Here is a 13,592-nt window from a genome sequence, read left to right as displayed (position 1 = left end):
CAACTTAAAGCCCGTTTGGTAGCGGGAATATGAGTGGAATAGGCATATGTAAATTCTTAAAATTTTGAATTCTCTATTTGGGTGCACGAAATCAAAATTGAGAATAGGAATACGTATTCCAATTTTGACCCAAAAATACGTGGACTTGGAATATGTATTCGTATTCCAGTTTTATTTATTTTAGAAAATATAAACTCTTTGAGTCCATGAATTCTTATCAAATTTGTATCCTCATTTTCTATTCCAAAATAACTATTCTAGAATAACAATTCTAATTCTCATATTTCTATTCTTGCATTCTAGCTCTTCCGTATGAATCTACAGCCATCGTGCTTAGAAAATTGGGTCGCTTAAGTGAACTCCTCTGTACATTCAAGGGCCTCTAGTTGCAAGTGCCGTTTCTCTTTCGCGGAAGTTTCCTTGTATTATAGTGTGCATACAACTAAAAAGTAGTAGTGCTGCAGTGTGTATCCAACTGCTCTGTATTTTTCTTCCTTTTTGCTTTCTCCGTGACTTTACCATACCCGCACTTCTCGTCATTCTCGCTCAACAGACAAATATCATGGACAAAACGTTTTCCAGCTCCGAAAATTTCGTCTCAAAATTATTACATGTGACATGTGACTGTGTGCTTGCATACCAGGCTGGTACACGTTGGAGAATTGGGCACGTTTCTCTTTCGGGGAAATTACTACCTTGAGCACTTATCTCCGTTGTATTTAAACGCTAAAGAGATGTTCGTTCCATAGGTAACACTTCTGCGATGGCGGAGATCAGGAAAAAGCTGTTCAAAAGCTTGTTTTTAGTATTTGCAATGTTTATTCAACTTAAAAATCACAGTGCTGCACTGGAGGGTCGAGATACTCTCTCCTTGGCTGACTCGATTATTGGAAATCAGACAATAATTTCGAGGAATGGCACATTTGAATTAGGTTTCTTCAGCCCAAATGGTACCAATAACTGGTATATCGGCACTTGGTATGCCACTACAACAGAGAAGGCGTTTGTTTGGGTGGCTAACAGGGTGACCCCCGCGAGAAATGGACCAGGCGTTTTGAAGCTGTCAGAAGAAGGTGATCTTGGCCTGTTCGACGGAGAGGGTGCGTCTCTTTGGTCGGCCGGCAATGCATCAAACAAGGCCTCCCGGGCGGTGATATTAGATTCTGGTAATTTTGTAATGCTCAGTGCTGCTAACAGCAAATCTGAAAATGTTTGGCAGAGTTTCGATTGTCCTGTCGACACCTTGTTGCCCGGGATTGTGAAAAATCAAACTATTGCAGTCACTGATTATTAATCTCCTATCACAAATGATTATTAAACTGCTGAAAATAAATTCCTAGCTAATATCGAAAAATAACACAACTGCAACTTCACTTAAAATACGGAAAGAAATGCGCAACAGAATCAACACAATATTTTCGGACAAATTGTCCCTGGAAAAACCCCTAAGGGAAAACCAGTTCTATAGATGAGAAATTATATTAAACTTCAGCAAATCAAGAGATACAAAATTCCTTGCCTCACACTGGCAGAACTCCGACAACCTCCTAATTTCTCCTGCTGATATTTCTCACTGCTATCCCTGCGCTAACACTGCGCCCTTGCTAACACTGCAAACTCCTTCTCCAAAACGCTTCTTCTTCTATGCCCTCCAAATGCCCCCTAGACCCCTTTTTATACTACTCTCGTTGGTAAACCAACGACCGAGATTAAATCAAACCAACGGCTGAGATTAAGACAACTCAACAGCCAATAATAGAATTGGTTGCAAGGTGTCCAAAAGGGAATCTCTAAAATTAGTAAATAATAACCATTTACTAATTTTTGGCAAGTGGACAAATAGCTGTCCAAACCACCCATAAATACAACCGCTATTCATAGATAAGGACGAACAGCTGTCCAAGCTACCCATAAATAGTGCTGCTATTTCCGGGTCAGAAATAACAGCTGTCCAACTAACAATAATTAACACTCCCTCTTAGCGAGGAAGATGTTCTGCATGACACCCATCTTATCTCTGAAGAAGATAAATTTGGCCTTTCCCAAAGCCTTCGTCAAAATGTCTGCTACCTGCTCATCTGTAGGTATGTATTGTAGTCGAACAACTCCCCTTTGTACACAATCTCTGATGAAGTGATATCTGATATCTATATGTTTAGACCTATCATGAAACACTGGATTTTCAGACAACTTGATGCAACTCTGATTGTCACAATGTATCATAGTAGTCTCAACCTTTTGACCAAACAAGGCTACTAACAACTTTCGAAGCCATATAGCTTCACATGTCACCATGCTAGCTGCTATGTATTCTGCTTCTGCTGAACTTAGAGCCACAGACTTCTGCTTCCTGCTGAACCAAGATACAACTCCTGATCCTAAGCTGAAACAACACCCTGAAGTGCTCCTTTTGTCTGTTGTACTTCCTGCCCAATCTGCGTCAGTATAGCCTATCAACCTGATACCTTCACCTCGAACATATCTGATCCCATACTCGACTGTACCACACAAGTAACGTAGCACATGCTTAGCCGCTATCCAATGCATTCTCTTTGGTTCAACCATGAACTGACTAAGAGAGTTTACTGCAAATGCTATATCTGGTCTAGTGTTGACCAAATACATAAGCAAACCAATCAACTGTCTATATAAAGTGGGATCTACATCTTTCTCCTTAGATGTATCTACCTTCCTCCAATTCGTGATCATGGGTGTAGACATGGCTTTGCAATCCTCCATCCCAAAATTTTTCAAGATTTCAATGCAATATTTCCCTTGACCAAGGAAAATCTCCCCATCTGTCTGCCACACTTCCATGCCTAGAAAGTAGTGCATAAGTCCTAAATCCTTCATCTCGAACTCTTCTGCAAGGTTCCTCTTGCAATCCACTATGAGCCCTAGTGAACCTGTAAGAAATAGGTCGTCCACATAAAGAACAAGAATGAGAATCTCACCCCTAACCATCAAGTAGTAGAGGTTAGCATCTGCTTCACTCTTCACAAAGCCCATTTTCTGCAAGTATGTATCAATGCGCTCATACCACACTCTAGGAGCCTGCTTGAGTCCGTACAATGCTTTCTTCAATCTGCACACGTGGGTCTCTTTGATGTGTGCTACAAAGCCTTCTGGTTGTTCTATGTATACCTCCTCCTTCAACTCACCATTGAGGAATGCTGTCTTGACATCCATTTGATGGATCTGCCATCCCATCTGTGCTGCAAGTGAGATTACAGCTCGTATAGAAGTATACCTGGCAACTGGAGCAAATGTCTCCTCATAGTCTATTCCCTCCTTCTGAGAGAACCCCTTTGCCACAAACCTAGCCTTGTATTTCTCGATGCTACCATCTGCACCGTGCTTTATCTTATAGATCCAGCGTGATCCAACTACAGCCCTATCTGTTGGTCTAGTTACTACCTCCCACACATCATTCTGCATTATTGAAGAATATTCCTCAACCATAGCATCTCGCCATACCTGATGTTCTGCAGCTTCCTGATAGCTAGAAGGCTCACTATCTACCAACTGACTAACTAATGCCATATAGTCATTGAACTTGGCTGGTTGTCTTCGCTGTCTAGTACTCTTTCTAGGAGCTCCCACAAACTCCTGAGTATCCCTTTGTGTATCTAGAACCACATGGTTCCTGCTGCCAACTGTAGAGGATGAAATGTCAACCTCTAAATCTTCCAAATGCATTTCCTGTTGCACCTGTTGCTCCATACTCTGTGAATCTTCACTAACTGAGTCTACACTCGTACTGGTAACTGTACTTGAGCTTTGATGCCCTTGACTTGGTCTTGGAGCTTCTGTTGGCTGCTCACTCTGATCATCTGCTGGCAAATCTCTGGATCTCTTGAATGCCTTGTCCTCCAAGAACTTGACATCCCGTCTGACAATAACTCTTTTAGTCCCCGGAATGAAAACCCTGTATGCCTTTGAGGTCTCACTATACCCAACAAAGTACCCCCTCTCTGCAGTCTGATCTAACTTTGTACGTGTATCTCCAAGAATATGACAATATGCCAAACTTCCGAATATCCTGAAGTGACTAACATCTGGCTTCTTCCCTGTGAAAGCCTCCTCTGGTGTCATCTTCCCTAACACCTTGTGTGGAACTCTATTCTGAATGTAGACTGCTGTATTACACGCCTCTGCCCATAAGTAACGGGGCATGTCCTGGTCATGTAGCATAGCTCTTGCTGCCTCCGATATAGAACGGTTCTTCCTCTCAGCAACTCCATTCTGCTGTGGATTGTAAGGAACAGTCCATTCTCTCTTGATTCCTTCTCTGGTGCAAAACTCCTGGAAGACATTTCCTTTGTACTCGCCTCCATTGTCTGACCGAAGAACCTTTATCTTCTTTCCTGTCGAGTTCTCCACAAGAGCCTTGAACTCTTGGAATCGACTGAAAACCTCATCTTTAGTCTTCAAGAAGTATATCTAGGTCTTTCTAGAGAAGTCATCAATAAAAGTAACATAGTACTCATATCCTCTGAGAGATTTCATTGACATTGGTCCACAAACATCTGAATGTACTAGATCAAGAACACCCTTAGATCTGGTGTCACTCCTTGGAAAAGATGCTTTCGCAAACTTCCCCAACACACATCCTTTACATACATCATCATGCTCTGTGCTCACCTCTGGAACACCTGTCACGGTCTCACGAAGCAATCTAAGTGCTCCATGATGAATATGGCCCAACCTCCTATGCCATAGCTCTCCAAGATCTCTAGGATTATTGTTGCTCATAAGTGCCTTAGGAGTATCAAACTGCAATCTATAAAGGCGACCACTCCTAACTCTAATAGTTATGGGTGATTTCCAATCCTTGTGCTTAATCAACACATGTGTCCCTCTAAAGAATACATTATACCCCCTATCCTGAAGAACAGATACAGAAATCAAATTCATACCTAAGCCCGGCACATATAACACATCATGAAGAGGAATTATCTTTCCATTCTCCCTCTGAAACTGAACAGTCCCTTTCCCAACAGGGTTGAGTTTGGACAAGTTTCCCATAGAAATTTGGATGTTGGTGTCCTCCTCCTTGTAACTGGAGAAGTACTCTCTAACTCCTGTCATATGAAATGACGCCCCACTATCTATATACCAAACACACTGTGAGGTTGAGCTAACCATACAAGCTATGAGTGCAAACTCATCTTCCATTCTGCTGGAGAGTTCTTCTGCACTTGCTAAAGCTGCCACCTGCTTCTTACCCTTTTTCCTCTCTGGGCAATCACTGACATAGTGGCCAAACTCGTGACATCCAAAGCACTTAACCTTAGAAAGGTCCTTCTTCTTCTTTTCACTTTGTGAATTTGATCCTTTGCTAGATCCCTTCTTTGCTTTCCCTTTACCCGCTAGGGCAACGTTCTCTTGTTCCACCTCATTTTTCTGACTCTTGTTGGCCCCATTGACAAGACTTAGTCTAAACTCCTCCTGAGTGAAATCAGTCCATAGTCGATCCCAACTCGGTAAAGTATCTCGTCCACTGACAACTTGAACAAAGACACTCCATTGTTTAGTAAACCCGTTTAGGGCTATTCTCACTAGCTCATCATCACTAGGGCTATCTCCAACAGCTGCTAACTCATCCTTGACAAGTCTGAGCCTGGTGAGGTAACTTGTGACGTCTTCTCCCTGATTCATCCGGGTATTCTTTAGCTTCTCTCTGAGAATCAACTTCCTGTTAGTGGTAGCATTCTGGTACAGATTTAGAATGGCGTCCCACATCTTCTTTGCTGTATCTAGCTCCGAGATATGTGGGACAATATGATCCTTGACACCATCAAGGATAATCCTCCTCGCTTTGGCATCGTCCTTCCTATATGCTGCAAGCTGTGTTGCATCCGTTGGTACAGGTACACCACTGGTAGCATAATCCTTGATACCATTCTCTTCCAACAATAAAGAAATTCTGGCCTTCCAGACACCAAAATTTGAGGCACCATCCAATCTATCCTGATCTCTCAAACCAGCTGAAGCCATCTCAAGGGTTTAAAGCAATAATAAATCTAAAGAGATCAAAATTTCTTTCCTAGGGCAAAACTCTTCTACCCTTAACAATGCTCTGATACCATGTGAAAAATCAAACTATTGCAGTCACTGATTATTAATCTCCTATCACAAATGATTATTAAACTGCTAAAAATAAATTCCCAGCTAATATCGAAAAATAACACAACTGCAACTTCACTTAAAATACGAAAAGAAATGCACAACAGAATCAACACAATATTTTCGGACAAATTGTCCCTGGAAAAACCCCTAAGGGAAAACCAGTTCTACAGATGAGAAATTATATTAAACTTCAGCAAATCAAGAGATACAAAATTCTTTGCCTCACACTGGCAGAACTCCGACAACCTCCTAATTTCTCCTATTAATATTTCTCACTGCTATCTCTGCGCTAACACTGCGCCCTTGCTAACACTGCAAGACTGTTTGCTAACACTGCAAACTCCTTCTCCAAAACACTTCTTCTTCTATGCCCTCCAAATGCCCCCTAGACCCCTTTTTATACTACTTTCGTTGGTAAACCAACGACCGAGATTAAATCAAACCAACGGCTGAGATTAAGACAACTCAACAGCCAATAATAGAATTGGTTGCAAGGTGTCCAAAAGGGAATCTCTAAAATTAGTAAATAATAACCATTTACTAATTTTTGGCAAGTGGACAAACAGCTGTCCAAACCACCCATAAATACAACCGCTATTCATAAATAAGGACGAACAGCTGTCCAAGCTACCCATAAATAGTGCTGCTATTTCCGGGTTAGAAATAACAGCTGTCCAACTAACAATAATTAACAGGGATGAAGTTCGGGGGACACCAAAAGCTTGTCTCTTGGAAAAGTTCACTCGATCCTGCTCCAGGACTTTTCTCTTGTGAGTCGGATCCGTCTGGCATCAAACAATTTATCCTAACCTGGAACAGTTCTGTACAGTATTGGGAAAGCGGAATTTGGGACGGCAATGTTTTCAGTCAAATTCCGGAAATGGCAGACAGGAACATATACAATATCAGCGTTGAAAGTACGAACTCTGGATTGTATTTCACATACACGTCGGTTATTATCGAGAATGCGCTCTCACGTTTCGTTCTAGTCAAGTCTGGAGGATTCCAAGCGTATACTCAGCTTGATGACGGTAAATGGAACCTGTTCTGGTCGCGGCCCAGAGATCAATGCTCCGTATATGGTTTGTGCGGCGCTTACGGAATCTGCAACTCCAACAATCTTCAGTTCTGCAGCTGCGTGGATGGCTTCACTCCAGCAGACACTCGTGCTCTGGATTCGTGGTCGACTGGCTGTGTTCGGCAGAGCCCGTTGAACGGCGATCCCAAAAATGGTAGTTTGGATGGATTCCTGGAGCCGACCGTCACGTTGCCTGATGGTGATTCCGCTTCCTCATACCCGGATGCTACCACAAAGAAAGATTGTGAGAAAGCCTGCCTCCTCAACTGCTCCTGCACCGCGTTCTCTTTCAGTCCACCTTCGGGACCGTGTCAGATCTGGTCTGGAGATTTGTTGAACATGCGTAACTCTCTTTCATCAAAAAGCAATTCACGTTTCTTCATTCGAGTAGCTGCCTCTGCGCTTCCGAAGACCGAGAAATCGTCCTCCTTCAAACTCATAACCACAATTGTGGTTGGTAGTCTGGCCGTTGCTTTGGGTATCTTCTCAATTTTAATGTGGGGGAGGCATCGGCAGAGGCAGTGGCTACGATCGTTGGAGAGGCTCGCGGAGGGCACAAATTCTTTTCCAAGGATGTTTAGCTACGTGGAGTTGAAGATTGCAACTAGAAATTTCAGGTCGAAGCTGGGGAGCGGAGGATTCGGCACCGTGTACAAAGGACAGCTGATAGATGGTACACTTGTGGCCGTTAAGAAGATGGCGAGTTCGAGACAAGATGAGAAGCAATTCCGAGCAGAAATCAGTTCTCTTGGAAACATTCAGCATGCCAATTTGGTCAGGCTTCGAGGGTTTTGTGCACAAGCATCCAGAAGGTTTCTGGTTTATGATTTCATGCCTAACGGCTCTCTGAATTCCTTACTCTTCTCTTGTAATTCCAAAGGTAAACAAAAGGTACTCAACTGGAAGACTAGATTTGAGATTGCATTAGGCACCGCAAGAGGGTTACTTTATCTCCATGAAGAATGCAGAGACTGCATCATTCACTGCGATGTCAAGCCTGAAAATATTCTTCTGGATGCTAACTTTGCACCCAAGTTAGCAGATTTTGGACTTGCAAAGCTTGTGGGTCGAGATTTCAGCCGCGTACTCACCACAACGAGGGGAACAAGAGGATACTTGGCTCCCGAGTGGATCTCTGGTCTTCCCATTACACCAAAGGTTGATGTCTATAGTTTTGGTATGACGCTCTTGGAAATCATTTCTGGCCGAAGAAATCTGGATTTAAACGTTCAAGACTCGAGTATGTATTACTTTCCTTCATGGGCTGCATCTCAAATTTACAATGGCAACACAATTAATATTGTTGAGGAAAGTATTGCAGAGGACGGAGACATTGAAGAGGTGAGAAAGGCAACTATTGTAGCATTGTTATGCATTGAAAAGGATGATGAAGTGAGGCCAAATATGAGGCAGGTAATGCTGATGTTGGAAGGGAAGATGCAGCCACAAATTTCACAGATCCAGTGTTCTTCACTCATGAGCAAGCAAGGAGATCGAAGCGACACTGGTAGCCGTAGCGAGAGTTGACGTTAACCATGTTTAAAGTGTAAGGTTCACTTCTAGTAAAATAAAATAACACAGGAGGCAGGGTATTGTAGGATCCTATAGTATGTGTTATTTTATAAGTAGTCATATTATTTGAATATTGGTAGAAAGTTGGTTTGGATCTTAGGTATTGATTGAGAGTTGGTTTGGATCTTAGGTTTGCTTTTTAGTAGTCTTTGAGTTTGAGTTCAAGTTTGTTCTATATATATATATATATAAAATTGTGAGATTGTGGAATAATTATATATAAATAATACTGATAGATCAATTTATTATTTAGAATATTAGCAACTTTTTACTATGGTCTTTAATTTGATTATATAAATGACGAATATAATATTGTCAAAGAAAGAAAGATAATTTTTAATTTTTAATTTTTTAATTTTAAGTAAAGGTTAATGCATGTTGAAGGATCTAGCTTATGTATGACTTAGTTTAATTATGTTCTATAAATGATTCTAGTTTTAAATTAATATTCTATCAATTGCACACTTGTTTGTATACATTTGAGCTGGTAGTTTTTTTCTTCATTGTAATAATCATCTAAGAATAATATTTTATATTTTCATACAAAGAAAATGGTAATGGATAATGACTATGTATATAACAACTCAAAGTTGTCTACATGAAATCTCTTGATATATTTTTAGATCATTATTTTATAGGTAGAAGTTTTATTGTTATTTAATAATTGGTAATGGGCATATTATATTGTAGCTATTTATAAGGGAAAATTTCAAAGTAAAGTGTGAATATTATGAAATTAATGGTATTAGATTTACAAAGTACTTTTTATACATAACCAGCCAAATTTTTCATAAGCATAATTTAGAGAAGTTAAACTAGTCAACTTGAAATTTTGCCCAAATTCAAATAAATGATCCTTCTGACACACTTGAAGTGAGAGGTGAAACTATATCATTCTTCAATTATTTTCAATAAATTTTTAAAATTTGTTCTCTACTTGTTTCTTCTACTCTATAAAATTTGTATCTGTTATTTTAACCACTAAATGTAACACATCTTAAAATGTAATGCATTTATAAATGTACCTTACAATATGACCTAATATTGTGAAACATTTTAAATTTAAAGGATTATTTGATTTAAATTTTATATAAAACAATATTCAAATTGTAATTAAAAAAACTCAAAATAATAATTAAACTTTCTTTCCTTCAATTTAAAATATTAATTACGTCCATGTCCCTACAATCTTTCTTATCATGTATTAATAATTTGTATCCCAAATAAATATATCTTAAAAGTTGGTCTCCATGTTTTTGACATTACAATATTTGGTTTTGATATAAATGGCTACCAATTTAATATGTGTAAGCTCAACTAATTTTATTTTTGGTAACATTGTTTGATTAGATCTATTATGTAACTAGTGTCCTTTCCTTTTGGAGAAATGGAAAATGTTGGGGTTGGGCTCACAGTAAGCGCCTTCATAATAGGAAGTGTGCATGTGTTTTTTGTATTTAAACTAATGGAAAAATGTGAATATCACTTAGTGAACTATGACAAATTTGGATATATTTAGAATTAGACGATCTGTTTGGAATATTACATTCTTTCATTTCAATTAGTATTGATGCAAACGTCAATAAATGTACTTGACAAAAGTTAAGCTTAAAATGATGTGGATCATACCATGCATACAAAAAGAACTTTGTAAAAGCCATCAATGGTTTGCATACAATGTATGTAAATATCCACAAAGGTAGTATGATATTATTTTATTTTATTTTTTCCTAATAGATGGTTTAGAAACAAATTCATTGCGAGAAAATAAAAATACAGGCTAAATTACTAGACAATGGTGGCCATTAGTATTGATTGAGTAATTGTCAAATATAATGGGTGTAGAATTGATGCAATTCAATGTAACTCTAAAATATCAAATTGAACAAATCTATACATGCCATGTTATGATGTTTATTCAAACCAAATGGCTTTGAAATGTCTCCTTGAATATATAAAGACCATTTAAAGAAAAGTATGCAAAAAATGTCAAAATAAACACCTAAATACACCATGTTGATAATATTAAAAATGCTAACCACCTCACAACAACAATATTGTTATCTTTTAGCCTTGTTTATAACTGAAGCAAATGGTTTGTGCATGCTTTGAAAAGAATCCCCAAAATTAGTTCCAATATACATAACAAAGACGAATTCACATTTAAGATTCATCAATTTAATTCCAAAGTAATCAAAATGAAGAAGGATATGAAATTAGAAGGGAGGAAAATTCAATCAAAGTTTCATCATTCTAAAGATCTATTGATAGAAGAAAATGTAAAAGTAATTGAAATTCTTTAAAAAAAACTAACGACTATAAACTTCATATTGACATAATGTTGTTTATTAAAGGAAAAAAATAAGAGAAAAGATCCTATAATAGAATTTACACATTAAAGACAATTGAAAATCACATTAAATTATTTTCTAACAAAATCAAAGATTGGTTTAACATTATCACTTTATTGAATGCTTAACCTCTTCCTTATATACTTGAGCTCTAATTTTCATTACTATAGGATTTACAACAAAAACATTATGTACATAATCAAATCCTAGAGGCTAACTAAGAAGACACTAAAATTGTATGTAAGAACATCATAGTTGACAAATATTAAAAATATAAATTAGAAATTTTTAAAGAAATTATCTTCTTCATTCATTAATAGGAAGACACATTTCTTTTATATCCATTCTTCTCATTTTATTAACAATGACTCATACATTGTGCTCAAGTTTAGGATCAAAAGGTAATAAAAATGACAACAATTTCAATTTTAGACTCGAAAACATATTGCACAATAGGTGTATAAAAAGCCATAATACATCAAGCTTTCATAGTATTATTGAGCAATGTATACAATTTGAAAATATTTAAAATTATAAACTTTTAGTGTGCATCTTAGACCTTAGAAAACCAATTAAATTATAATGCTAATTTCGTTTTACATTAATCAAAATAAGGAAAACTATGAGTCTACGTTAGTTCATTAAAGTTATTTAAAAAATTGTTACTAAAATCTTTGATTTTTTAATTTTTTTTAAAGAGCTTTAGGTATGCTTGAATTCAATGAAAATTGTGATTATAAAGTAAAAATAACTAGTGCTTGCAGCCATAGGAGGTGAAAGGGAACAAATGATAGGCACCTTGGGATTAGGCATATTTGTTATTTTTTTTTTTTATAATAAAATTTAATCAATATGAAAGTCTTTAAATGAGAATAATAATTAACATCAGTTTATTAATATGAAAAGCTCACCAAGGGTGATTTGAATATAAAAATTATACAAGTTGGTATATTAGTATTTTATTTTGTACATTTGTATTATTATATAATATTATGGTACAATATATTTGTTGGAGAATTTTTTTTTTATCATTGATTTGAACTAATGTTGTTGTAATATTTTGTTGTATACTTTAGAAATAAATCTAATTATATAGTAAGCATGCAATGTTTTTCACAATGAAATTGATTAATGAATTTGTCAATAATAAGTAACATTTATGAATCAAAAATCGATGTAATTTTAAGGAGCTAATATTTTTGGCTTTTAACCCTTTTTAATTATAAGTGCTTATTTTTGGTATGCATGCCAAATTAGTAAACATTAATTTAATATCAATGCATTTTTTGTAGTCATCGAGATAGAATATTCCAAATATACTATTTTTACATGAAATTGTTTTTTATTGTCCAAAGTAAAGAAAAATATATTTAGTTCCAGGTACAAATATGTTTTGATCTTATTTGATTTTCTAGTTCTTCTAGGCTCCTCTCTTTAGCAAAGTATAAATATGTTCATATCTGATATACTAAACTAGAAATGTCTAGGTAACCTCACAATATGAATTGTGCACAAATCTCATCAGTAGAGTCACCAATCTTTTCGTTCCTCATATTGTTGGTTAGATTCCTATGAGTCTTTTCCACTTAATGTTGAGAAATCTAACATGATTTAGCCAATGGATGGGTTTGATTCTTTGAGAATAAAATACCCCTTCTTGTTAGGCCCTACAAAACCTAGGTGGGTGCACCTTCATAAAATTGTTTACAATGATTTAATGTTCTTGATTGTAGGCCTTCTAGATGATGATTTTGAGATACAAAGTAATTCTCAAGGAGAAATCACATGTGTAAAACTAGATGCTTCTAGAATGATTAAAAGGGTCATTGGAAATATGAATGAGAAATGAGAAATGATATGCAGATGAATTAGGAAAAGAATCTCACAAAATACAATTGTATATCAACTTAAATGGACTAGGAAAGACTAGTCCTTAATCCAATATTGGAGAAATAGAGTCAACCTTGTATGAACTTAATATCATTAGAGTCTATTAAAGACATCTAGCCACACCATCAACTAGTGGACAAAGAAATTGGAACATGAAACCCTATTCTAAATGAATATAACCCCAACCAAAGGAGATCAATTAGAGAAATGTCAGATTGCTTATAATATTTGATAATCAAGAGTATACATTGTCAGCATGATTTTAACACCCCATTTTTTCAACATTGGTTCACATAGAGAAGCTCTCCTAACTTTCTTAGCTTTTAGATTAATATTTGTTGAAAACACTTTGTAAAGCTGGTATTATATGAAAGGTGGCATTTAGATGAACCTATGAACCATTAAACCTAGGGCTTCAAGTTCATGGCTCAAAGTTCAAGATCTTGACATTCAAGTTCAAAAGCATAATTATTAGTAGAGTCCAAGATTCAAGGTTCAAGGTTTGAAGGTTTAGAGGTATAGATTGTAAAATTCAAAGCATAGATTGGGGATTCAAATTCATAGGTTCA

General features: G+C 36.9%; 1 protein-coding gene across 1 annotated transcript; it reads left to right on the top strand.

The window, feature by feature from the left end:
• Positions 1-763: 763 nt before the first annotated feature.
• LOC149554113 (G-type lectin S-receptor-like serine/threonine-protein kinase At2g19130) lies at positions 764-8,737 on the top strand. The gene is made up of 3 exons (XM_089789978.1): positions 764-1,245; positions 3,246-3,253; positions 6,828-8,737. The coding sequence occupies exons 1-3, from the start codon at positions 764-766 to the stop codon at positions 8,735-8,737; spliced, it is 2,400 nt and encodes a 799-aa protein (XP_089646104.1).
• The last annotated feature ends 4,855 nt before the right edge of the window (positions 8,738-13,592 follow it).

The sequence above is a fragment of the Cupressus sempervirens genome, chromosome 6, assembly GCF_028749045.1.
Source record: "Cupressus sempervirens isolate cs-2001-9-10 chromosome 6, ASM2874904v1, whole genome shotgun sequence".
Lineage (NCBI taxonomy): Eukaryota > Viridiplantae > Streptophyta > Pinopsida > Cupressales > Cupressaceae > Cupressus > Cupressus sempervirens.
The sequence above is the reverse complement of the archived record's forward strand: the minus strand, read 5'-3'. Positions and strand labels throughout refer to the sequence as shown.

Coding starts and splice junctions, on each gene's coding strand:
- LOC149554113 (XM_089789978.1), top strand. CDS start 764: ATGGCGGAGATCAGGAAAAAGCTGTTCAAAAGCTTGTTTTTAGTATTT.